The 25,288-nt window shown below is 28.6% G+C and overlaps 5 protein-coding genes, 1 long non-coding RNA gene and 1 pseudogene across 11 annotated transcripts; 6 read left to right on the top strand and 1 right to left on the bottom strand.

The window, feature by feature from the left end:
- Window positions 1–277: 277 nt before the first annotated feature.
- LOC105152670 (odorant receptor 13a-like) lies at window positions 278–2,586 on the top strand. The gene is made up of 5 exons (XM_087408276.1): window positions 278–359; window positions 418–583; window positions 1,022–1,345; window positions 1,440–1,827; window positions 2,163–2,586. The coding sequence occupies exons 2-5, from the start codon at window positions 446–448 to the stop codon at window positions 2,516–2,518; spliced, it is 1,206 nt and encodes a 401-aa protein (XP_087264402.1). The 5' UTR covers window positions 278–359; window positions 418–445; the 3' UTR covers window positions 2,519–2,586.
- On the bottom strand, window positions 2,433–24,263 carry LOC147911039 (uncharacterized). Of its 3 annotated transcripts, none has more exons than XR_015545865.1 (3): window positions 24,176–24,263; window positions 2,591–2,721; window positions 2,433–2,521 (listed from the first exon to the last, which is right to left on the bottom strand). It is a non-coding gene; the product is annotated as an uncharacterized LOC147911039 (long non-coding RNA). The 3 variants fall into 3 exon arrangements; XR_015545861.1 differs by lacking the exon at window positions 24,176–24,263 and adding an exon at window positions 3,039–3,126; XR_015545862.1 differs by lacking the exon at window positions 24,176–24,263 and adding an exon at window positions 2,806–2,893.
- On the top strand, window positions 3,256–6,627 carry LOC105152671 (uncharacterized). Of its 2 annotated transcripts, XM_087408241.1 has the most exons (5): window positions 3,256–3,465; window positions 3,606–4,084; window positions 5,293–5,519; window positions 5,610–5,775; window positions 5,871–5,958. In XM_087408241.1, coding segments are annotated over exons 1-5 (1,083 nt in total). In that variant the 3' UTR covers window positions 5,872–5,958. The 2 variants fall into 2 exon arrangements, with proteins under 2 accessions (XP_087264367.1, XP_087264363.1); XM_087408237.1 differs by having other exon boundaries at window positions 5,610–6,627.
- Window positions 7,042–12,117, top strand: LOC105152672 (4-vinylanisole receptor-like; annotated as a pseudogene). Its single transcript, XR_015545832.1, has 3 exons — window positions 7,042–9,160; window positions 9,659–9,886; window positions 10,180–12,117. The product of XR_015545832.1 is annotated as a 4-vinylanisole receptor-like (transcript).
- On the top strand, window positions 12,185–23,534 carry LOC147911040 (odorant receptor 2a-like). Of its 2 annotated transcripts, XM_087408383.1 has the most exons (5): window positions 12,185–12,388; window positions 12,565–13,042; window positions 13,440–13,670; window positions 13,932–14,279; window positions 23,449–23,534. In XM_087408383.1, exons 1-4 carry the CDS (start codon window positions 12,257–12,259, stop codon window positions 14,270–14,272), a joined length of 1,182 nt encoding a protein of 393 aa, XP_087264509.1. In that variant the 5' UTR covers window positions 12,185–12,256; the 3' UTR covers window positions 14,273–14,279; window positions 23,449–23,534. The 2 variants fall into 2 exon arrangements, with proteins under 2 accessions (XP_087264509.1, XP_087264504.1); XM_087408378.1 differs by lacking the exon at window positions 23,449–23,534 and having other exon boundaries at window positions 12,200–12,388; window positions 13,932–14,396.
- On the top strand, window positions 15,527–19,567 carry LOC147911041 (odorant receptor 10-like). The gene is made up of 4 exons (XM_087408231.1): window positions 15,527–15,812; window positions 16,004–16,475; window positions 16,903–17,133; window positions 18,623–19,567. The coding sequence occupies exons 1-4, from the start codon at window positions 15,669–15,671 to the stop codon at window positions 18,961–18,963; spliced, it is 1,188 nt and encodes a 395-aa protein (XP_087264357.1). The 5' UTR covers window positions 15,527–15,668; the 3' UTR covers window positions 18,964–19,567.
- Window positions 19,888–25,268, top strand: LOC105152673 (odorant receptor 10-like). Its single transcript, XM_087408218.1, has 4 exons — window positions 19,888–20,296; window positions 20,464–20,935; window positions 21,351–21,581; window positions 23,898–25,268. The coding sequence occupies exons 1-4, from the start codon at window positions 20,105–20,107 to the stop codon at window positions 24,236–24,238; spliced, it is 1,236 nt and encodes a 411-aa protein (XP_087264344.1). The 5' UTR covers window positions 19,888–20,104; the 3' UTR covers window positions 24,239–25,268.
- The last annotated feature ends 20 nt before the right edge of the window (window positions 25,269–25,288 follow it).

The following is a 25,288-nucleotide window of genomic DNA, read 5'->3' as shown; positions in this document are numbered from 1 at the left end:
CATAACTTCTTCTACTTTGTCGCACGTATACTGCCGATAGATAGCTTCAGACCTTTTTTTTTACTTTATTCACTACGTCGCTTAGATGATACAACAAAAAAACATTTTATTCGTGGAAAAGGAACGTAAACCTACTATATACAGAACATCATCATTCAACTCGTAATTGACCGCGAGTATCTATGTCTATGCGCTGACACAACAGTATACATGAAAATTGTGCGCATTACTCGCAGGCATTCGAAAGATGCGGTAGAGAGACACAAATTTGTATCATATACTTATCTTACCACCCTAAAGGTTGGTCAGTGCGGAAGGACTAGATGCATATAGACGTAGTAATTTGCTTCGGGGCAAAAGTAAGCCATCGACCCGAACAATATCCGGTCACGCAGGACTACAATTTTTCTTTTTGAGGTCGAAACCAACTAATACATTGCCGAACATGAAGACAAATTGGAACAGTGATATAGATTATGGTTTCTCTACGATAAAATCGATGATGTGGATACTTGGTTTATGGCCTTTACAGCAGGATAATGTAGTTTACACGATTCAGTGGTTCATAATATTTATAGCAGGGGTAAACGTAACATAATGTAAGATAACAATGTAGAAATTAGCTACTTGTAATGGTAAGAGAAAAAAAAAGCAATTTCTTAATATAAAAATTAAGGTAAACAGCACTGCATTTACTGAAATCTTTTTCAGTCAAGTTGAAAATTATAAGAATTTTAACTTTAAATTGTCCAGTAATTAAGTCTATTATTTGTATGTGATTGGAATAAATTCTATAATACGTGAAATGACATGCATATATAAAAAAATATATAAAGTATAATACATTGAAAGATACATATTATACACAATAATTTATTATAATTAATCATAATTTAAGCATAAAGAACAATTGATGATTGAAAATTTTATAAACAGTTTAAACGTCGTTTCTCGATATTTACTGTTTTTGATGTAGTGCAACTTCACATGAGAATGCAATTTTATATTTGCTACCGTGCAGTCTCTCACAATGATCAACGTGCTGGTAGAACCTTTCAAGAGCTGTGATGCTGTTAGAGACGGTTTGGATATTCTTCGTCTAATAGAAAGCTGTATGCATGCATGGTCGAACATTGTTTTTCTACGAATTTACATGAAAAAGATTGCCATTAATCTCAATTCCGCGATCGACGACTGGTCGTCTTCGTCTATGAAAAAAGAGTCGCGCATGGTGATGATGGAATATGCACGTGCAGGACGTCTAATCGCCCTGACTCACTTAATCGTTGGAACAACAGCATGCTCCTTATGGTTCATATCCGTCTTCCTCAGCAATAAACAAGAGGTTGTATTAAATTTTTATAAGATTATTGTTGAGTAAAATTGAAATTTATTTTAACAGAAATGTTTTATTTTGTAAAAATTAATACATTCTACAGGCTGCAATTATAGATAATGATACTGTAGCTACGTGGAATTTTGTCATTCCATCAACGTGTCTGTACAAAGAGATTTCGTATTCCACGTACAAAATATTGTTTATAATGCAAGTAATACAAGGAGCTTTGATATTGATATCAGAATGTGCTTGCGACAGTTTTTTCTTCGGCATTACTATGCATCTTTGCGGTCAACTAGAACTTTTGGGGATACAATTTACGAAGATTAACAAGATACATTACGACGAAAAGCGTCATAGAAATGTTTTAGAACCATTGGTCAAAAGACATTGCCAGTTGATAGCATTGACCAGGAATATTGAAGATGCTTTTAATATCAACATTTTACTACGACTTTTAATAATTAGCGTAGTTATTGCAACCTCAGGTATGTATCTAAATCTTTTTGATTTTATATTGATCTATGTTGAATGATATATTACAAAAGCATAAAATTATATCTTAAAACTTGCCAGTAAAAACTATAAAAATTGCAAAAACAGTTTCGCAATACATTTATGTAATTAGAATTATTGAATTACTTTTAAAGTTTAAAGTAAAATTCATAATAAGAAAGATTAAAGTATCAAATATAAAAAATAATAAAATATTAATAAAAATTATAAAACTTATTATGAAATACTTTAATGCGTAAAATACATCCAGTCTAAAAATCTAAATTAACATAATACATTCATAATTCGAAGAATTGCGTGTTTTCAGGAGTAGAGCTTCTTTTATCAATCAAGCAACAAGATTACAAGGAAATGATAAAAATGTTCATGTGCATTCAATTTTATATGATACAAACCTTTTTGTATACGTATGCCGGCGATACTTTGAAGAATCGAAGCGAGTCAATTGTCTACACTATATACAGCATCGCATGGGACGAAATGTCACCTGTCATGGTGAAAGATCTGATATTCATTATGATGAGAATGAAGACTCCTCTTCGAATTAGTGCCGGAAAATTTTTCTATCTTACGCGAAACACTATGACAGATATCTTGAAAACCACCTTAACATACATATCGTTTTTACAGGTGACAATTAACAAATCAGAAAATCCTCAATAATTCCTGCGGTATAAAAAACGATATATGTTAATAAGTAAAATAAAAAATATATAGTATATTATATTTCAGTACCTTACACTGTCTATTACTTTCAACTGCTCTTAACCAAGGGATATATTTGTTACGTATATACATTTGTATATACTTGTTATTTTCTGTTTTACAATCTATATACAGCATTTTTTTAAACACTTATAATCTTCCTATAAATGTGACAAGAAATATAGTCTTTATTATGATGTGAGGACAACATTTTATCAAATTAAAAATTATCGAAAAATCTCAACCTGAATAAATGAAAACAAAATTTAAAAATCCTTATTTCTTATCTGTTTTACACGAATTGGTAAATACTTGATGAGTTGTTGGATATTAAAACTGCGCATCATTAACAAAATATGCACGTAAAAAAAAATTTTAATTATTTAGCGATGATTTATGAATTGATAAATTGAATTAAAAACTGTGCCATACTCTCTATACTTTTCTTTATGAAAAAATGTATTGCAAGAGAAATTACATTATAACGTTGACAACACATGACAGCCGTATCGAAGACAACATATCGAAACAAAAATAAAACTTTCTCTTCTCTTTCCATTTTCTTTTTGTTTTTTACCCTTTTGTACTTTCATAAAAATAGGTTTACATCAATTGTTCTGAACAACTGTACTTCGGAAAATAACAGAGAATACGGATAAGTATTCAAATGGTGCCTACACTTCAATAAAATATGAATGCGAACGCGAATTTTATCACATTATGGACAAAGACTGACATTCGTGAATACAGTATATCTCTCCTTGACTGCCATAATGTCATCGAATGACGATATAGCGTACGCTATGACCCTTGTCAAACACTTAACTGTACCCATAGGTGCTTGGCCCTTGCAAGAATACAATAAGTTCGCTTTATTGCGTCATATCTTATCTAGTTTTGGGTTGGTATGTTTCTAATTTTCATGTCGTGAAATTTTTCTTCTCCTTATGCCTTCGATGTGTGAATATTTATTATGGAATATCGATATTTTATTTTGCTCATAGTCGAATCTCAGTAAATAGATCCATTTTTATTTTATGTACAGAGTGTGGTGGTAATCGTACAGTATCTCGAACTCTATTACAATTGCACGAGCGCAACTGCGAATCTTGACGCCCTCACGGTCTTTTCATGTGGTATTCTTGCTTTAACAAAAATAATATGGTTTCGTATATATGCTGATAATCTGATTTGCAATTATTCTTCTGCTATGAACGATTATGTTACAATCGACACCGAGGAGAAACGCATTATTATGCGAAATCATGCTTTCTGGGGAAGGATAATCTGCATTATCACCTTATTGATCTCTTACGTCGATTCGGTAATCTTCATCGTGGGACACGCACAACTAAGCAGTGAGGAAGCCAAAATTAATATAACTATTCTGGGCCATCAAGCAGGATATGCTATTCCGTCAACATGTACCTTGGCACATTTTCACATTTCAACGGGTTTATATTTGATGATTTTTATACTGCAGTACATCTACTTAGTAATCATGTGCATTAGCAATCACGGTAGGTCATTGCCTGATGTTTACGTAGTTATTTTTACAAAATATTAATTTATATTTTAACGGTTAGGGCTAGGTATCATAGTAGTATACCTAAACTAATAATTATGATTTTATAGATCAAATTTTTTTCTTATCTAATAATTATTTTTTATATTCTTAATGATAATAAAATACAAAAAAAAATTATTTTCTGAAAATCCTGAGAGTCCAAAAAGAAGAGGGCCTTATTGATTCCTCTTTTGCATTCAAAATGTAATTACATAGATTACAAAGCGAATTTAAAATTATATATATATATATATAATTTTAAATGCGTTGGAAATATTTAATAAATATTTATTAATAAACTTTATAATCCATGTAATTACATTTTGAATGCAAAGGAGGAATCAGTAAAACCGTTCTTTTTGGATTTTCAAAAAATAACTTTTTTTTGTATTTTATTATCATTAAAAATATAAAAAATAATTATTAGATAAGAAAAAAACTTTATAAATCATAATTATTAGTTTAGGTATACTATTATAATACCTAGCCCTAACTGTTGAATTCTGAACAATCACTATCAGAAAAAATTTCAAAGTTATGATCGTAATATTTAATATCCAAAAATTTAAAAATAAAATAAATTTAACCAAAAGCAAAACATAAAACATAATCAAATAAAAAAATCAAAGTATTAAAAGCTTTACAATGATCACAATCTTGACGCGGTGTATAGAGATTTAAATCTGTAAGCAATTAATATTAATTATCTATTTAGTCACCTGTATCAGGAGTAACAAAAAATTAATTTTTTTATTATAAATTGTATTTATCTTTACCTTGGGGATACATGTTACATTTTTATCTAAATAATATTAATTTTATGATGGCAGAGAAGTACAATAAGCAAAAATATTTTATTAGTTCACTTATTAATTATGAAAAGGGCTAGCTGAATTATTAAAATTATGATTTTATGGATTGAGTTTTTTCTGCCATATAATTAATTTTTACATTCCTGATTACATAATAAAACCATTTTTAATCATCTAATTTTGTTCATTTATTAAACGTATATGAAATAAATTTCTACGTCCATTTTAATAAAATACTGAATTTTGCAAATATTAAATATTTTCATAAATACTCCTAAAATTTTAATATATCTATTATAGTTGATAGTTGTACATCCTTACGACATATTCTTAATTATAATGTTTACAGGTAGTGATTCTGTATTTCTTCATATTGTATTACACGTGTGCGGCCAACTGGAAATTTTAAAAGCAAATTTTATTAACTTTGACGTAACAAGTCCGAAAGTCTATGAACGTTTTAACACATTAATTTTGAGACATGATCATTTGATAAGAATGACCAGAAAGCTTGCTGAAATAATTAGATTCGTTTTGATGGTACAACTCTTTATCAGCAGTATGCTTATAATTATAATAGGTAAATATGCATCAATTTGATATGCTCATGAATTAATAAAAAAAATATGAAATATTATAAAATTTACATTAATTATGTGTATTTTTGCAGGATTTCAATTTATCATTGCCTTAACAACCAACGACTATGGTATGATGTCAAAAAGCTTTTTGGTACTTAGCGCCTTTCTGATACAATTAACGTTATATAGTGTTGTCGGAGATTATTTAAAGACAAAGATGGAAGAAGTCGCGCAGTCTGTTTATCACAGTTTTTGGTATGATCTTCCTATAAAAGTAACAAAAAATATAGTATTTATCATGATGTGGACTCAGCTTCCGATTAAACTGCAAGCTGGATACTTCGTTGTAGATTTGGGAACTTACATGAGCATTTTAAAAACATCTATTTCATATTTATCTGTTTTACGCGTAATGGTAGAAGCGTAAAGCATCAGAAGCATATAATAAACAATTTTTCACGTAAAATATCTATAGAAATATCTATAGAAATAATAACATACATAGAGAGATAATTTTAATAAAATTGTTTTAATTATAATCACGATTTATCTATTCAAACGAATTAAAAATATCGTATAACAACAAAATATGAAATATATTTGCATAATTTTAGTATTGCTAACAATATTACTTATGTTGTCTAAGTGTACGTTTGGGGAGCTCATTACCAATATTATGCAGCGCTATCTCTGCTCGAGGAGTTAACTGATAGCACTATAAAATTATCGTGACGACACTGTTAGTAGCGTCAGCGTTTGACGTCACAACTTCGCGCTACAAATGCTATCACTAAAGAGATAGTGCATTGATAGCGTAGCATTCGTGTGCTCTATGAGCAGCGATAGCGTAGTGAATACTGAAATGAACATTGTTAGCTGATACTTCGAAATTAATAATCGCAATAGTATTCGTTACACTTAGTTTTTAAAATGGATTACGTGAAAATGGAATTGCGTGATAAAGAGTTACAGGAAAGTTATATATTAAAATCGAGTCCATGCAAAAAATGATAATGTTATGGTTGTCCAATATTTTGTAATTATACAGTTTAACTCAAAAATCAATAAAATTAGGCTTCAACGCGTTTTTGCATAAAACGAAAGAAATCTAGCAGAATCTAAAGAATCTTGCGTTAAGAGATAGTAGCGTTAACGTTGGTAGTGTGGTAGCAAGCTTCCCGAGAACGCATCCTAAGAAACTATTGCACTATTCTAAATTAATCATAGTATTGTGCTCGTGCAAAAATATTTCGAAATATTGGTTTTAGTCGTACCAATCATATCGGTCATTATAAAGCCATATTATTATACATATACTTGTACGTATCTTTGATAAAAAAAAATGGTATTGAAGAAAAGAGATTGCAACATGAGAAACGATGCACTGAAAAGAATATGAAACATCTCCCGGGAAAAAAATGTTTTATATATAATTATATAAAGTTGTATATAAAGTTGTATATAAAGTTGTATATAATTATATATAATTACTTATAATTATATATAAAATATATCCATATATACACGGTCTGGAAAATCGCCTGCAATACTTTGAGAAGTTATTCGCCCAAAAAAAAGAAAAAAAAGCTATATATATATATATAAACATAAGTCCGAAAATAAATCATTTCTGAGTTATAATCATTTTTATGTTAAAAAAAATTGTAATTTATTTTTCATAATTACAATCATAATTTCATTTCATAGTATAATATTTTAACATAAATAACTTCATTTCGAACTATTTTAATGTTCCCAGGATGTACCACGTGGAGGCATAATCCGCTTCCTTCTAGTACGGTAAAAAAAATTTTAAAAAAATAAAAAAAATAAAAAAAGAGGAATGCCAAATGGATTATGCCTCCACGTGGTGCATCATGGATAACGCCCAAATATCGTCCGAAATGTAATTATTTATGTTAAAATATTATGAAATGAATTATGATTGTGATTATGAAAAATAAATTATTATTTTTTTTAACATAAAAATGATTATAACTCGGAAACTACTTCTTTCCGGATCTATGTTTTTATATCTTTTTTTCCTTCTTTTTGCATCCCGAATAACTTCCCGAAGTATTACGGGCAATTTTTCGAACACCCTGTATATATAAAACATTTTTTTGCAGCCTCTCCTTCAATTTGAGCTTTATTTTCTCCTTCCCCACGTTTCATAAAAAAAAAACTTTTAAATAAAATATTAATATTTATAATATGTTAAATTAACACAAAATCTGATAAATATGTAGTTTAGGTTACACTTTATTGCCCTTTAAATATGTTGTAGGGTATTCCTTTAAATTGAAGTAATTACGAAATTATATAGATATTGCAGTATAAATATTGTTTTATATGATCAATTTATTATCATTTTCACTTAAAGATATCTAGAATAATAATAATATATATACATCTAATAGAATTCTTAAAAATCACAAAACATTCATTTATTCAATCAAATTAAAGATATTAATAGCAAAATATGAAATGTTTTCAAATACTTTTAGTGACACTAACAACACTGCTCGTGTTGATAAGAAACAAACACATTAAATTCTAAACAAATCATATGATCTTTTGATAAAAAGATGGTATCCGAACAAAATGTATTGTAGCACGACCAATGACAGATGATACACTAGAAGAAAAATGAAATTTCCTCTTTCCTCGAGTTGATCCCCTTTACTTCTACAGAAAACTGTTTTCTTCAATTTTCAAAATAACTGTGTTTTGGAAAATAACAAATTACTTCAGTAAATATTAAAATTGCGTCGGAAATAAAATATGAATGTGAAAGAGAATGTCGCTGATGACTCGTATTATGCATAAAGGCCGATATTACTGTGCAACGTGCAGCTCTACTTACTTAACTACAATAATGTCATGGAAGGACGATGTAGCATACGCTATGACTCCCAGCAAATTCTTAACTTGACCACTAGGCGTTTGGCCTTTGCAAAAATATAACATATTTGCTTTAATCCGTACTGTCGTATGTGTCGTCAGTTTGGTACGTTCATAATAATTTATACTTTCGACCTATCGAGTTTGGCAATTCCAGTTTGGTGCACAATGTAATTTACACAGTGAAAACGAGAAACAGAAATAAAGCTCTAATGTGGTAATAAACAATCCATCCTTTCTGTTTGTATAGATCGTAATGATGATTTTATTGTTCCTCGAAATCAATTTCGGTAACGGCAGTATATATGAAAAACTCGATTCTCTTATGCTTATGTTTTGCAACATTCTCTCTATATTAAAATTGTTGTCTTTTCGTATATACGCCGATAATCTAATTCGCAATTTTTTTTCTGCTGTCAATGACTATATTGCGATCGATACTGAAAATAAGTGCACGATCATGCGGCGGCACGCATTCATGGGAAGGATGATTTGTTACAGTATTTCATTTTTCGGTTATATGGCACCAATTTTGTTTCTGATACCTGTAATAGTTAGTTCAATGTTAGGCAATGATGAGGACATCCAAGTTAATGTATCCGTCAAAAATCTAGCAATGGAGTTACCTGTGCCCTTACCATGGACATTAGGAAATTATCATCTCTCTACAAATGTATACTATGTGATTTTCATAGTGCAATAATTTTATTGACACTAAATTGCTCCGGCAATGTTGGTAATTAACTGTTTGTTAATATCTAAGAGACTTGCATAGTTACTTTAAACGTTTTACATTTGATAAAATTTGCGGGGGTGTAACCACTCTTGAATTTCGATGTATAATCTATCAGAAGTTCGTTGAATTCCTCGAAGTCCGATGAAGTCCGAAGTCCATGTGTACACTTATTTTTGGAGTGGTTGCCCCCTCAAAAATTTAGTAATAAGTTTTTAATTTTTATATTTAGATTTTTAACTTATTTTAGTTTTGTCAACTAACAAAACATTTGATACTTAATTATATAAGACATTTACTTTCATTGATATTAAATATCAAAAAAGTTTTTATTTTTCAATAGAAATTCTTTTCTTAATGCATATTGTATATCTATCTTGCAATTTCAATGCAATAACATTTTATTTTTTTAACTCAGATTCTAACTGATAATGGTTTTTATTAAAACTTTCATGTATTTTATAATGTATTTTAATTTATAATAATAATTTATTTATAAAGGCAATGATATACTTCTCCTTGGAATTATTCTTCATATTTGCGGGCAAATGGAACTTTTAAAAATCGAATTTACCAATTATAACGGAGAAAATAAAGACATGAAAGAGTTTGAAGCATTGACATCTAGACATTGTTATTTAATGGAGCATGCGGAACTTCTAATAGATGTGATAAGCTTCGTTTTGCTCGTGCAATTGCTGATCAGTTGTCTTATTATTTGTTTGGTCGGTAAATATCTTAAACTCTCCTATTATGCGATATAAGCATTATTACTCTTTTTCGGGACAAAAGCCGTTCTATCTAGAAAAATGAAATTTTTTTTTGCAAAAAAGCTACTATGTTAAAATTATATAAAACATTCAAGAAATATTATATAATTTTATTTTGTGATATCCTAATAATATAATATATAATATATAATAAAATAATATAATAAAATCGGATTTTATCAAAATTCCTATATCAATGATGCCAGAGAGAATTGCCTATTTGTGCATGTTATCTAATTATGTGTTTTTCAGGTTTCCAATTAATTTTGGCATTGAAATTACATGACGCAGTGATAATAATGAAAACCACATCTGTGCTGAGCGCTCTATTGTTACAATTATTCTCTTATAGTTTTGTGGGCGATTATCTGAAACGTCAAATGGAAGATATCGCGCATTCGATCTACAGCTGTAACTGGTACTACTTTCCATTGAAATTAATGAGGAATGTCTTATTCGTCATCATGAGATCGCAGCAACCTGTTCAACTGCTAGCGGGCAAATGTGTCGTCGTAACCATTGAAACTTATATGTCCATATTAAAAAATTCCTTCTCATACTTGTCCGTCTTACGAGTGATGATAGACTAGAGTGCAGGTAACAAATGAGAGGAAAACTTGAAGAGGTATCACTATACACATACGTAAACAATATCATTCTATAAAAGAAATTATTATAGGATCATAATATAAAATTGAATAGTAAAATTGAAGTAAATAAAATTTTTTTCTTTATAATATCAATAATATCATAGTATTGTCATCATATTTGACAATTGTGTAAAAGCGTGGTCTATAATATAAGTTACAAACACACCATCGCTAGTTGCAATGCTTCGCAATAGCCAATTAGAAGCATCAATAGTAATTAGTGATGTTTCTGATTGGCTGTCGTGAAATATCGCGACTAGCAACGTATTTGCCTTATTGTAAATCGCCTGGCCCAAAGAAATTACACGTCTACTCTCTATATCAAAGATTCAGGTTTAAATCTAACCAGAATACAATATATATTATTTTTTATTTGATCGATATCTCTGGGACGGCAATGGTAAACTATCGAGAGTTTTTGTTATGACAATCTCTTTTGATAAATCATTTGGGTCCAGCGTTAAAACTGTATAATAAAGGCCTCACATATTTCTGAGCAGATACAATTGTTAACTGGCGGATTTTTCGTCGTAACCATCGAAACTTGTATGTCTATATTAAAAAGCTCCTTCTCGTACTTGTCTGTCCTGCGAGTAATGGAGGATGATTAAATGCAGGTAACTATTGAGAAGAAAACTCGAAAAAATATTTCAACACACACTCAAATATATTATTGTTATATAAAAAAATTATTATAAAACATCATATTTGGAAATATATCTGGAATTAAACAATAAAATTGAATAATCAACTTAAAGTTAATAATATTGTTTTCTCTATAATATTAATAAACGTATTATATATCATTCGTAATTCACATTATTTTAAGAAGCTGCAGTAATGCGTGATTTGCGACTACGAAATTATAATTTTGCTTACAATTTGATAACTGTCAAGTAAACAAAATCTTAACACTATACTAATAGTTTTTCCAATAAAAAATAGAATATAAATGTTTATTGATATCGACTGATTCGTATTTAATCTCGTATTCCTTTAAATAATTTTACAATCTAACAATAGATTGTTTGTAAAAATAAAGCAGAATTAGTTATTTCATTATTATATAAAAAAATATTAGTCTCTTAAGCGACTACAAAATAATAGATATGACACATCCTTTTTTTTAACTTTTTTTTTAACATCACAGTCTTTACATGAAGACATCTAAAAAATTAATAACACGTAAAGTAACATTTTAATAAAGTTAAAAATCATTATGCATTCGTCTATTCAAACAAAGTTGAACTTAACAAAAGCAAAATATGAAATGTCTGCGAATAATTTTAATATTAACAACACTATTCATATTAGCTGAAAAAAACTGACGCACTAAATTTTAAGTTAATTATACGTATTCTTTGTAAAAAGATAATATTCTTTGTAAAAAGATAATATCAAAATAAAAGTATTGAAGCATGATCAATGACAGATGTTATACTGGAAAATGAAGCATCCCCCTCTCTCAATTCGATCTTTATCCCACTCTACTTTCATGTAAAAGAAAAATTGTTTCCTTCATTTTTAAAAATAACTGTGTTTTGAAAAATCATAAGGTATTATATAGTAATGCGCCAATAAAATATAAACGCGAAAGCGAACGTGATCGGCCCATATTATGGACAAGGACCAGTATTATTGAGTTACTGTGCAACGCGCAGCTCTATTTAACTGCAATAATGACATGGAATGACGATGTAGCATACGCTATGACTCCTTTCAAACTCTTAACTCTGCCATTAGGCGTTTGGCCTTTGCAAAAATATAATACATTTGCTTTAATTCGTTCTATCATATCTGGCTCCAGTTTGGTACGTTATTAATTTTCATATTACAATTTTCATATTTCAAAAAAATTTTCTCTGAAACTCGTATGTTGATATATTATGTTCGATATATCATGTTCAAGTGAAATGTTTAGCGCATAGTAAAAACGCGAGAAACAGAAATAAAGCTTGTAAATAGTCCATTCTTTCTGTTTGTGTAGACCGGGATGATGATCATGTTGTTTCTCGAAATCATTTTTGGTAGCAGCGATGTGTATGTAAAGCTCGATGCTCTTATGCTTATGTTCTGCAACGTTCTGTCTGTACTGAAGCTATTGTCATTCCGCATATATGCCAATAATATGATTCGCAATTTCACTTCTGCTATAAAAGATTATCTCGCGATCGACAACAAGAAGAAGCATGCGATTATGCGACAACACGCATTCATAGGAAGGATGATTAGCTGTAGTATCTTATTTTTCGCTTATTTGGCTTCAACAATTTTCTGTCTGGTGCCTATAATAGTTGGCGATGAAGAAAACATTCAAGTTAATGTATCTATCAAAAATCAAGCATCAGATTTACCTATACCCTTAACATGGTCGTTAGGAAGCTATCATCTTTCTGCGAATTTATTCTTCGTGATATCTATAGTGCAATATTTTCTTTTGGTACTCAATAGCAACTGCAATTGTGGTAATTAACTAATTGTTAATATCAATGAAGCTTGCGTATTTGTTTATACGTTTTGCTTTTAATATTAATTATTCGATATTAATTCAATAATAAGCTTCAATTTTTTAATTTTAGCTATTTATTAGCTTTCAGCTTTTTTATTAACTAAAAGCATACAAACTAAACTTGATGTCTAATTAAATAAAATATTTGTTTTAATTATATATTTAAATATTATATATTTAATTTTTATTTACTTTTCACTAGATATTCTTTTTTAATGCATGTCGTATCTATTTTATAGTTGTAATGTTATAATATTTTCTTTTTTTTATATCAGTTCTGCAGCAGATTCTAACTATTAAAACTTTCAATGTATATAAATTATGTTAATGAAAATTGACATTTATTTATGAAGGCAGTGATTCACTTTTCCTCGCTATCACTACACATGTTTGTGGGCAAATGGAAATCCTAAAAATGGAATTTGTCAATTATGGCGTGGAAAGCAAGAACATATTTGAAGATTTTTCAAAATTGGCATCAAGACATCATTATTTAATGGAGCTTGCAGAACTTCTCGTCGAAGTAATAAGTTTCGTTTTGCTTGTGCAAATGCTGTTTAGTTGTCTTATTATTTGTTTGATTGGTAAATATGTTGAACTAGTTACTTTTTCAGTTATATAACGTATTATTATATTTTGTCAGAAAAAAGTGTTTTACGGAATATCGTAAAATTTTTTGCAAAACGTTCGAAAATTGTATTAATTGTCTGAGAAACATTATCTAATTTTTTATTCTATATATTTTAATAACGTAAGAGAAATATTAGGTAAACCTTGAAAAATTTCTATCTCAGTAATGTCAGAGAAAGTTAATTTGTGCATGTTGTGTATTACATATTTTTCAGGTTTCCAATTTATTTTGGCATTGAAATCACATGATGTAGTGATGATAATTAAAACCATAACAGTGATGGGCGCTCTGTTGTTACAGTTATTCTTTTATAGTTTCGTGGGCGACTATCTAAAGTGTCAAATGGAAGATATTGCTCAGTCTATCTACAGCTGTAATTGGTACTGCTTTCCACTGAAATTAATGAGGAATGTTCTGTTCGTCATTATGCGGTCGCAGCAACCTGTCCAATTGTTAGCAGGCAGATTTTTCGTCGTAACTATCGAGACTTATATGACCATATTAAAAAGTTCTCTCTCGTATTTATCCGTCTTGCGAGTGATGGTGGACTCATAGAGAGCAGGTAACTATTGAGAATAAATCTCAACGAAAAAATAACACCTTACATATATATAAGAAATATCATTTTGTAAGAGTTACTATAAGGCAGGATATTGAATAATAAAACTGAAGTTAAAAATTGTTTTTTTGATATAAATCAATATATTATACGTTATTTTAACACATTTTAAAAAGTATGCAACAGAAGTAATTGCTGTGATGCGTTATTCACAATTGCGAAAATATAATCGGTGTTTAGAATTTAATAACTATCAAATAAATGGACGTTAACATAATTAACAATGTTCTATTAGTTTCGGATAAAATATCACAACAGATTGGCATTCATTAACTATATCCACATTTATTAGTATCATATTTCTCAAAAGAATTTTGTTAAGATAATCCAACAACAGATTGCTTGCAGAAATAAAACAAAATTAATTATTTTTTATAATTAAATAAATGGATTATATATGTGTATTATACACATATTATGATTAGAAAATAGTAAAAAAATGGTAATGTGGCTATAATGTTTCTTTTATGTAACTTTTTTATATTTTAATTATATATTCAAGTCAATGAGTGCAAATGATAATTTATTAATATAAGATTTTAATACAATTGCTTATATGATAGTTATATTAGATGTTTGCTAAAATGAGGGCAATCAACTTGTTAAAGTGTGATCAAATTATGGAGCTTTGAGTTAAATAAATAAATATCAATTATAATAACATTAATTATTAACAAAAAGTTGTGAAGGAATTATTTCAAACTTTGATATTAAACAAAGATCAAACTTTGCAAGAGATAATGTTAATTATAATAGAATTATGAGTTACATTTCCAGCCCACATTAATACTTTTTTTCCCAGATACTATTTGGTTTTCTTATAGTTAATCTATTACCACTTAAAGCTTAAAGATATCTAGAAAAATAACAACAAATATAAAATAAAATTTTATTTTTATAAAAATGTAATTACAGTACATTTCTTAATTCAAACTAAATTAAAAGTATCAATAGTAAAATATAAAATACCTTTAAATAATTTTAGTGACACTAATAACACTACTCTGATGCATTAAATTCTGAATTAATTGTATATGTTCTTGATGAAAAAATATCGGAATAAAAGGTATTATATCACGATCAATGCAACACGATGTACTGGAAAAAATAAACCCCCTCCATCTATTCGATATTTTCCCCACTATACTTCAATATGAATAATTTCTTTCAAAAATAACCGTATTCTGAAAAATAACAAGGTACTTTAGTAAATGTTAAATTGTGCAGTTTCAATAAAATATAAACATGAAAGCGAACATTTCCGATGATCAACTCGTATTATAGAGATACTAGGACCGATATTATTGAGTATCGTGAAACGTGTAGCTCTACATGACTAAGATAATGTCATGGAATGATGATGTGGCCTATGCTATGACTCCCTTCAAACTCTTAACTCTGCCATTAGGCGTCTGGCCATTGCAAAAATATAATACATTTTCTTTAGTTCGTTCTATCACGTGCGGCTTCAGTTTGGTATGTTTTCAATTTTCATATTACAATAAAATTTCATACATATTTCAATAAAATTTCTATGTCATTTGGAAGTACATTCAATATATCAAGTTCGACAGATTAAGTGAAGCGTTCGGTGCTGCGTGAATATAGTGGAAACGAAAAACCGTAATAAAGTTTTACATAATAAATAGTACTTTCTATCTGTGTAGACCGTGATGATGATCATGTTGTTCCTCGAAATCATTTTCGGTAACAGCGCTGCATATATAAAACTTGATGCTCTAATGCTTATGTCCTGCAACATTCTCTGTGTACTAAAGCTATTGTCGTTCCGCTTATACGCTGACAATCTGATTCGCAATTACTCTTCCGCTGTGAACGATTATTCTACAATTGACACTGAGGAGAAGCGCACAATCATGCGGCAGCATGCATTTATGGGAAGAATGATTTGCTACAGTATCATATTTTTTACTTATTTAGCTTCATCAATTTTTACGCTGGCACCTATGATAACAGGCGATGAAAATGTCCACGTTAATGTATCCATTAAAAATCAAGCAGCAAAATTACCAGTGCCCATAACATTTTTAGGGGATTTGCAAATACCTACAGGTTTATATTTCGTAATCTCTACGGTGCAATATTTTATACTGCTGCTTACTGGTACCAGCAATTGTGGTAATAAGCTAACTGTTAATATCAAAGAGATTTATATGCGAATATGAATTTATTTTGTATAGAATATGAATTTATTTTAAACGTTTTACTTTTCATAAAATTTATTAATAAAATTTCTAATGTTTACACTTTCATTTCAGTAATTTTATTTACTATTGACATTTAAACTAAACTTGATATCTAATTGAAACTTCACTTTTATTTATATTACATATACACACATATGCATTGAACTTCCAAATTCTTTTTAATAGACATTATTTTTAATAAATATCGTAGTTGTATTTCCTATAATTGCTACACGTAATATCATTTATATTTCTTTCGAATCACTTTTTCAAAAGATCTTAAATAATAATTTTTCTATTATAATTAAAAATTTTCAATGTAAAATATTTTAATACAACATTGAAATATAATTATAAAGGTAATGATTCACTTTTTCTCGCAATCACTCTCCACGTTTGCGGTCAACTGGAACTTCTAAAAATCGAGTTTACTAACTACGGCATGAAAAGCAAAAACATAAATGAATATTTTTCAATATTGACACAAAAACATCGTTATTTAATAGAACTTGCGGAACTTTTGTCCGATGTGATAAGTTTCGTTTTGCTCGTCCAAGTACTATTCAGTTGTGTTATTATTAGTTTGATTGGTAAATATCTCAGAATTCAATATTTCAGGAACGTATTATGGAATTATTCCGAATAGATTCCGATGTCGAATTATTGCTGGATTTCTATTGTATTTTGCAAGAAGGAAATCAGAATTATTCCGATCCAAATTTATTTCATAATATGTGTCCTGTAATTGTTATGTAAAACAAGTATTACACCGCTAGAATATTGTAAAATCAGCAGAATAAAAAGTTTAAACCTTATATACTCCCAGATAGCAGAGAATCAAAAAAGAATTCTTTTTTCATTACCGGTTTACAAAATAAATTATTTTTCTATTTCATTTCTATTCGAAAAATATTTCTAAGTGTCTCAAAGGAATTTTTATGTCAACAATTAAGACTTTTTTTCGGATTTAAAAAGCATTTTTTTAAAATCTAAATAAATTCCCAATAAAATCGAAATAATTTTTAAATATTATAATAGGTGTTGGAATTAATTCGTAGCGTTTTTAATGAAAGAATGTTATTTATTTCACATGAGCATTAAAAAATACATTAATGAAAGTACTTCCCATCACTTGTAAAACGCTACGAATTAATTCCAACACCTAATAGTATTCTAACGAAGTTTTAAAGCTATTCATTTTATGCTCTTTCTGGAATCAGAAAGTTAAATAGGTTGGGATTATTGGAATGCTCCGAAATATGAAATAAAAATTAATTAAAATATATTTTGCGACAAAAATGTTTTAACAAAAAAAATATTTTAAAATATAAATCAATTATTAATATATATATTGTATGTTGTCATATCTTTGTATTGTCATATTCTTTGTATTGTTATATTTTTTGCCGCAGCACATATTTTTATATATTCGTATTTCTTAATTCTGTATAAGAATAAGTTATATTTCATTTTTTATTCAAATTAAATTTTACTTTTATATTTAAACATGATTATGTATGCAAATACATGCATATATTATATGTAATATATATTTTATATATCTATTTTTTATATGTATATATACAAAACGCTATTGCAAAAACTAATTTTTGTTATGCTCGCAACAATCACTCAAACACGATACAATTTTAATGGCGGCAGATCAAGACTTGTGGCGGGAATAATTTTGTACAAGTATATTATGACAAAGAAAAAAACATGAATTTTTTTTGAAATTATTACAAACAGAAAAAGGATTTCTTTAAATTATTGTAACTTCAATTTAACTCTGTAAGAAGTATTTTTATGGAATCCTTTGTTAATTGTCAGAAAGGAATTCTTTTTAAGTTTATTGCAAATTACGCTAATTCATAAAGAAATCAAGAAAATGAATTCTTTTGAAGTTTAAATATAATAGATCAGTTATGCTATCTGGGTTGTCAGTAAAACATTTTGTATCCAATTTCCTAGTATTTCAATAACATAACAAAATTATTGAATAAATTAGCAAAATTCTTGTGGTAGTAATGCCTAATAATAAAGAATGTTGACTGAATGCTGTGTAATTATGTTTTTCAGGTTTTCAATTTATCTTGGCATTGAAATCGCATGATGTAGTAATGATAACTAAAACTATTTCAGTGCTGAGTGGTCTACTGTTACAGTTATTCTTTTACAGTTTTGTGGGCGATTATATGAAGTGTCAAATGGAACAAATCGCTCACTCAATTTACAGTTCCAACTGGTATTACTTGCCAACTAAATTGATGAGGAACGTTTTGTTAGTAATCATGCGATCGCAGCAACCTGTTCAATTGCTAGCGGGTAGATTTTTTGTTCTAAATATTAAAACTTACATGACAATATTGAAAAGCTCGCTTTCATACTTATCCATCTTACGAGTGATGGTGGAAACGTAGGGCGCGAGAGTAACTTCAGAGACAAAAGCTTGAAGAGGTAACATCGTACAGATGTAGATAATATCATCTGTAAAATTATTTCAATACATAGGATATGTCTAGAACTAAATAATCAAATTAAAATAAATAACATAAGTTATTTTATTACTTTAGTAAATATCGTCACATGTTGTACACTCACGTCACTTTAAGACGATTTTCTTACGGCACGTACCTTGCGATTGTGAAAATACAATCATTGCATGTAATTTAATAACTATTGAATAATCAAAATATTTACAATATACTAGCAGTTTGATAACAGATTCTAGTATAGAATACAGATTGTCATCATCAACGTTTGTATTAAATTCTGCCACTATTTTACCAATATAATGCGGCAGCAGATTGCAAAAATGAAAAATTAATCATTTAACTATATAAATATCACTTAAATAGTTACCAAATATATATAATAAATATTGTTAGTTTTCTGCAATCTATCATCATATTCTGTTATTCTAGAGAAAACTCGAAGTGTATGTTAAATGTAAAAAGGATATGTCAGAGCGTAAACTCCCAGAAAGCGTAAATTAAAAAGCGAACAAACAAAAACGTTTATATCTTAATTTATTGTGTTTTCAACTGTTTCCATTTATAACCTTTTGTCACTCTTTTTTTAAATTCGAAATTTTCTCCAATTTTTATTTAAATAATAACAGTAATAACATATTCGGTTATTTTTTGATAGTATTCTCTATCAAGAAAATCTATAGCAGACATTTTGCAAAATTGACTTTTAATAAATTTGGTTATATGAGTAAATATCAAGCAGATATAAAGATTGACATTAAAAACACTATTGTCCAATTATAAAAAAATTGATGCACTAAATTCTACATGTTTTTAATAAAAATATGGTATTGGAATAAGGATATACTAACATGATCAATGATAGATGAAGCACTGGAAAAAAAATGAAATACCGCCTCCTTCAATCGATCTTTGCTCCACTCTATTTCGACATAAAAAAACTGTTTCGTTCGGTTTCTAAAATAACTGTGTTTTAAAAAATAACGGGGTACTCTAGTAAAATGTTAAATTGCGCAACTTCAATAAAATATGAATGTAAAAGAGCGAACGACGATGATCGACTCACATTATGACAAAGATCGACATTATTGAGAATCGTGCAACGCATAGACTCTACATGACTGCGATAATGTCATGGAATGACGATGTGGCCTACGCTATGACTCCTTTCAAACTCTTAACTCTGCCATTAGGTGTCTGGCCTTTGCAAAAATATAATACATTTTCTTTAGTTCGTTCTATCATGTGCGGCATCAGTTTGGTATGTTTCCAATTTTCATTACGTATTCCAATAAAATTTCTGTATCATTTGCAAATATATTCAATATATCAAGTTCGACAGATCAAGGGTTCGGTGCAGCATGAATGTAGTGGAACCAAAAAACCATAATAAAGCTTTATATAATAAAGTACTTCCTATCTGTGTAGACCGTGATGATGATCATGTTGTTCCTCGAAATCATTTTCGGTAGCAGCGATGCATATATAAAACTTGATGCTTTTGTAATAATGTTCTGCAACGTTCTCTGTGTACTAAAATTATTGTCGTTCCGCTTATACGCTGACAATCTGATTCGCAATTACTCTTCCGCTGTGAACGATTATTCTACAATTGACACTGAGGAGAAGCGCACAATCATGCGGCAGCATGCATTTATGGGAAGAATGATTTGCTACAGTATCATATTTTTTGCTTATTTAGCTTCATCAATTTTTACGCTGGCACCTATGATGACAGGCGATGAGGATATCCATATTAATGTATCCATTAAAAATCAAGCAGCAAAATTACCAGTTCCCATAACATTTTTAGGGGATTTGCAAATACCTACAGGTTTATATTTCGTAATCTCTACGGTGCAATATTTTATACTGCTGCTTACTGGTACCAGCAATTGTGGTAATAAGCTAACTGTTAATATCAAAGAGATTTGTATGCGAATATGAATTTATTTTGTATAGAATACGAATTTATTTTAAACATTTTCATAAAATTTATTAATAAAATTTCTAAAATGTTTAACTTTCATTTCAGTAATTTTATTTACTATTGACATTTAAACTAAACTTGATATCTAATTGAAACTTCACTTTTATTTATTACATACACACACATATGCATTGAACTTCCAAATATTTTTTAACAGACGTTATTTTTAATAAATATCGTAGTTATATTTCCTATTATTGCTACACATAATATCCTTTATATTTTTTAAAATCATTTTTTCAGAAGATCTTAATAATTTTTCTATTATAATTAAAAATTTTCAATGTAAAATATTTTAATGTAACATTGAAATATATTTATGAAGGTAATGATTCACTTTTCCTCGCAATCACTCTCCACGTTTGCGGTCAACTGGAACTTCTAAAAATCAAGTTTACTAACTATGGCGTGAAAAGCAAAAACATAAATGAATATTTTTCAATATTGACACTAAGACATTGTTATTTAATAGAGCTTGCGGAACTTTTGTCCGATGTAATAAGTATCGTCTTGCTCGTACAAGTACTGTTCAGTTGTTTTATTATTAGTTTGATTGGTAAATATCTCAGAATTAAATATTTTTCAGGATACGTATTATGGAATTATTCCGAATGAATAGATTCCAATGAAGTTATTGCTTAAATTTCTATTGTATTTTGCAAGGAATTCAGAATTATTCCGATCTATTTCATAATATGTACCCTGTTATTATATAAAACAAGCATTACACCGCTAGAATATTGTAAATCAGCACACTAAAAAGTTAAAACCTTATATACTCCCAGATAGCAGAGAATCAAAATAGAATTTTTTTTTTCATTATTGGTTTACAAAATAAATTATTTTTCTTCAATTTCTATTCGAAAAGTATTTGTAAGTGTCTCAAAGGAATTCATTTTTATGTCAACAATTGCGAGTTTTTTTCGGATTTAAAAAGCATTTTTTTTAAATAAATTCGCAATAAAATAACTTTTAAATAGTATTCTAATGAAGTTCTAGAGATATTTATTTTATTCTCTTTCTGGAATCAGAAAGTTAAATAGATTGGGATTATTGGAATGCTCCGAAATACGGAATAAAAATTAAAATATATAATATATTGCGACCAAAATGTTTTAACCTTAGTATGATATTTGTTATTTTTGGTTAATTTCCTTATAACATCAGTGTTTGTGAAACCCTGCAACTTTGTCGCGCTACATCTCTGGACTGAATACGTATTTTTTAGCTTAAAACGGGTGAAATTTATAACTTGAAGTCAAAGACAGATAAATATGAATCAAATAAATAATATTTTATTTTCAATTAATTGCAATGCTTCAAAAAAATTTATTTGAAAAATTCGAAAAAAAAGTAACTTTGGATAAAAAATTCTCAAATTTTTTAATTTAACGGTTAAGAAAAACACACACACTTATAGAATTTTTTTTAGTTGACCTTTGGACTAACAAAAAAAAATAGTATGATATGAATCGCTCAAGAAAGTATAATTATTTGTACTATCGAAAATCGACATTTTTGTGAAGAAAATATACATATTTTAAGTTTACAATTAATAAATAAAATTTTATTATTTGAACTATATAAAATAGTAATAATATAAGTAAATAAAGGATTGTACATGTATAAATATATAATTATAGTATGTATAATTTAGTTTATTAGGATTTAGTATACAGGATGATGCAACACTTGCTCTAAAGCGACAAATCTGCCCAGGCCAAACGATCTACAAAAACTAACAGAAATTATAAAATTTCTACTATTTGTTATATTGAAATATAATTTTTTTTAGTTCTACATTTTCGTGTACTTACTTTTATACTATCCAAAACTCAATAAACGTATTGAATAAAAAATAAAGAAGTACCCAGAACGCCGAAACTTACAAGCTAATCATATGTGTGTGTGTGTGTGTGCGTGTGGTGTGTGTGTGTGTGTGTGTGCGCGTGTGGTGTGTGCGCGTGTGGTGTGTGCGCGTGTGGTGTGTGCGCGTGTGGTGTGTGCGCGTGTGGTGTGTGCGCGTGTGTGATGTGTGTTTGTGTGTGTGTGTGTGCGCGTGTGTGGTGTGTGTTTGTGTGTGTGTGTGTGTGGAGGGGGGGGGATCCTTCTTTAAATTTTTTGCATTCTCACGTCGAGAATAACGCAAAAAAATACCTTTGCACTTATTATATCTATGGATAGTTAAAAATTTTTTCAGCCTCAATCTTCAAATTATAAATAAGTTACAGCAAAATCGCATAGGATATGTTAAACTCATGAATATTATACTAGGGTTAACAAAAAAAATATTTTAAAATATAAATCAGTTGTTAAAAATATATATATTATATGTTTCTTTGTATTGTTTCTTGTATATATATATCATATATTTTGTCGCAGCACATATTTTTATTAATTTATATTTTCTATTATGCTCGCAGCAATCACTCAGGTACGGTACAATTCTAATGGCAGCAGATCAAAATTTGTAGCGGGAATAATGTTGTACAGGTATATTTATATATATTATAATCAAGCCAAAAATGAATTTTTTTCTCTTCATTCCGAACAGAAAAAGGATTTCTTTAATTTAAATTTAACTCTGTAAAAAGAACTTTTATGGAATCCTTTATTAATTGTCATAGAGAGGAATTCTTCTTAAGTTCATTTCTAACAAATTACGCTAATTCATAAAGAAGTCAAGAAAATGAATTCTTTTCAAGTTCAAATGGATCAGTTATGCTCTCTGTCAGTAAAACATTTCCTAATCCAATTTACTAATATTTCAATAACATAACAAAATTATTGAATAAACTAGCAAAATTCTTGTGGCAGTAATGCCTAATAATAAAGAATGATGACTTGTATGTTGTGTAATCGTGTTTTTCAGGTTTTCGATTTATCTTGGCATTAAAATCGCATGATGCAGTAATGATAACTAAAACTATTACAGTGATGAGTACTCTACTGTTACAATTATTCTTTTACAGTTTTGTGGGCGATTATATGAAATGTCAAATGGAACAAATCGCTCATTCAATTTACATCTCCAACTGGTATTACTTGCCAAATAAATTGATGAGGAACGTTTTGTTAGTAATTATGCGATCGCAGCAACCTGTTCAATTGCTAGCTGGTAGATTTTTTGTCGTAAATATTAAGACTTACATGATAATATTGAAAAGCTCGCTCTCATACTTGTCCGTCCTACGAGTGATGATGGAAACGTAGGGCGCAAGTAACTTCAGAGACAATAGCTCGAAGAAGTAATATCGTACACACGTAGACAAAATCATTTGTAAAATTATTTCAGGATATGTCTAGAATTAAATAATCAAATTAAAATAAATAATGTAAGTTTTTTTATTGCATTAGTAAATCATCATATGTTGTGCATCACTCATTTTAAGACGATTTTGTAACGGCACGTGCCTTGCGATTGCGAAAATACAATCATTGCATGCAATTTAATAACTATTGAATAAGCAAAATATTTACAATATATAATACTATCAATTTGATAATATATTCGAGTAGAATAGATTATCATCATCGACGTTTGTATTAAATTCATTCTGGCACCATTTTACTAATATAATCCGATAACAGATTGAAAAATAAAAAATTTATCATTTAATAACTATTTAAATATCAGTTAAATAGTTATCAAATATATAGTAAATATTGTTAGTTTTTTGCAATCAATCTGTCATCATATTCTGTTATTTTAGAGAAAAATCGAAGTATATGTTGAATATACAATAAAAAAAAAATGTCAGAACGTATACTTCCTGAAAGCGTTTTAATTAAAAAACTTAAACTTAAAAATCTTAAAATTAAAAAGCGAAGCAAAAAAGAAACGTTTATATCTTAATTTATCATTGTTTTTAACTGTTTCCATTTATAATATTCTGTCACTCTTTTTAAATTCGAATTGTGCTCCAATTTTTACTTTCACTATAATAACAGTAATAATACATTCTGTTATTTTCTGTTAACATTCTCTGTCAAGAAAATTTGTAACAGACATTTTACAAAATTGACTTTCAATCAATTCGGTTATCTGAGTAAATAACGAACAGATATAATTGTTGACATCGATAATACTGTTGTCTAATTGTAAAAAGTTGATGTACTAAATTCTACATTAATTCTATATGTTTTTGAATAAAAATTTGGTATTAGAATAAAGGATGTTGTAACATGACAGATAAAATACTGGATACATCAATGACAGATAAAATACTGGGAAAAAAAATAAGTCTCCCTCAATTCGATCTT

The sequence above is a fragment of the Acromyrmex echinatior genome, chromosome 1, assembly GCF_024713525.1.
Source record: "Acromyrmex echinatior isolate Ae372 chromosome 1, ASM2471352v2, whole genome shotgun sequence".
In the NCBI taxonomy this organism is placed as follows: Eukaryota; Metazoa; Arthropoda; class Insecta; order Hymenoptera; family Formicidae; genus Acromyrmex; species Acromyrmex echinatior.
The sequence above is the reverse complement of the archived record's forward strand: the minus strand, read 5'-3'. Positions and strand labels throughout refer to the sequence as shown.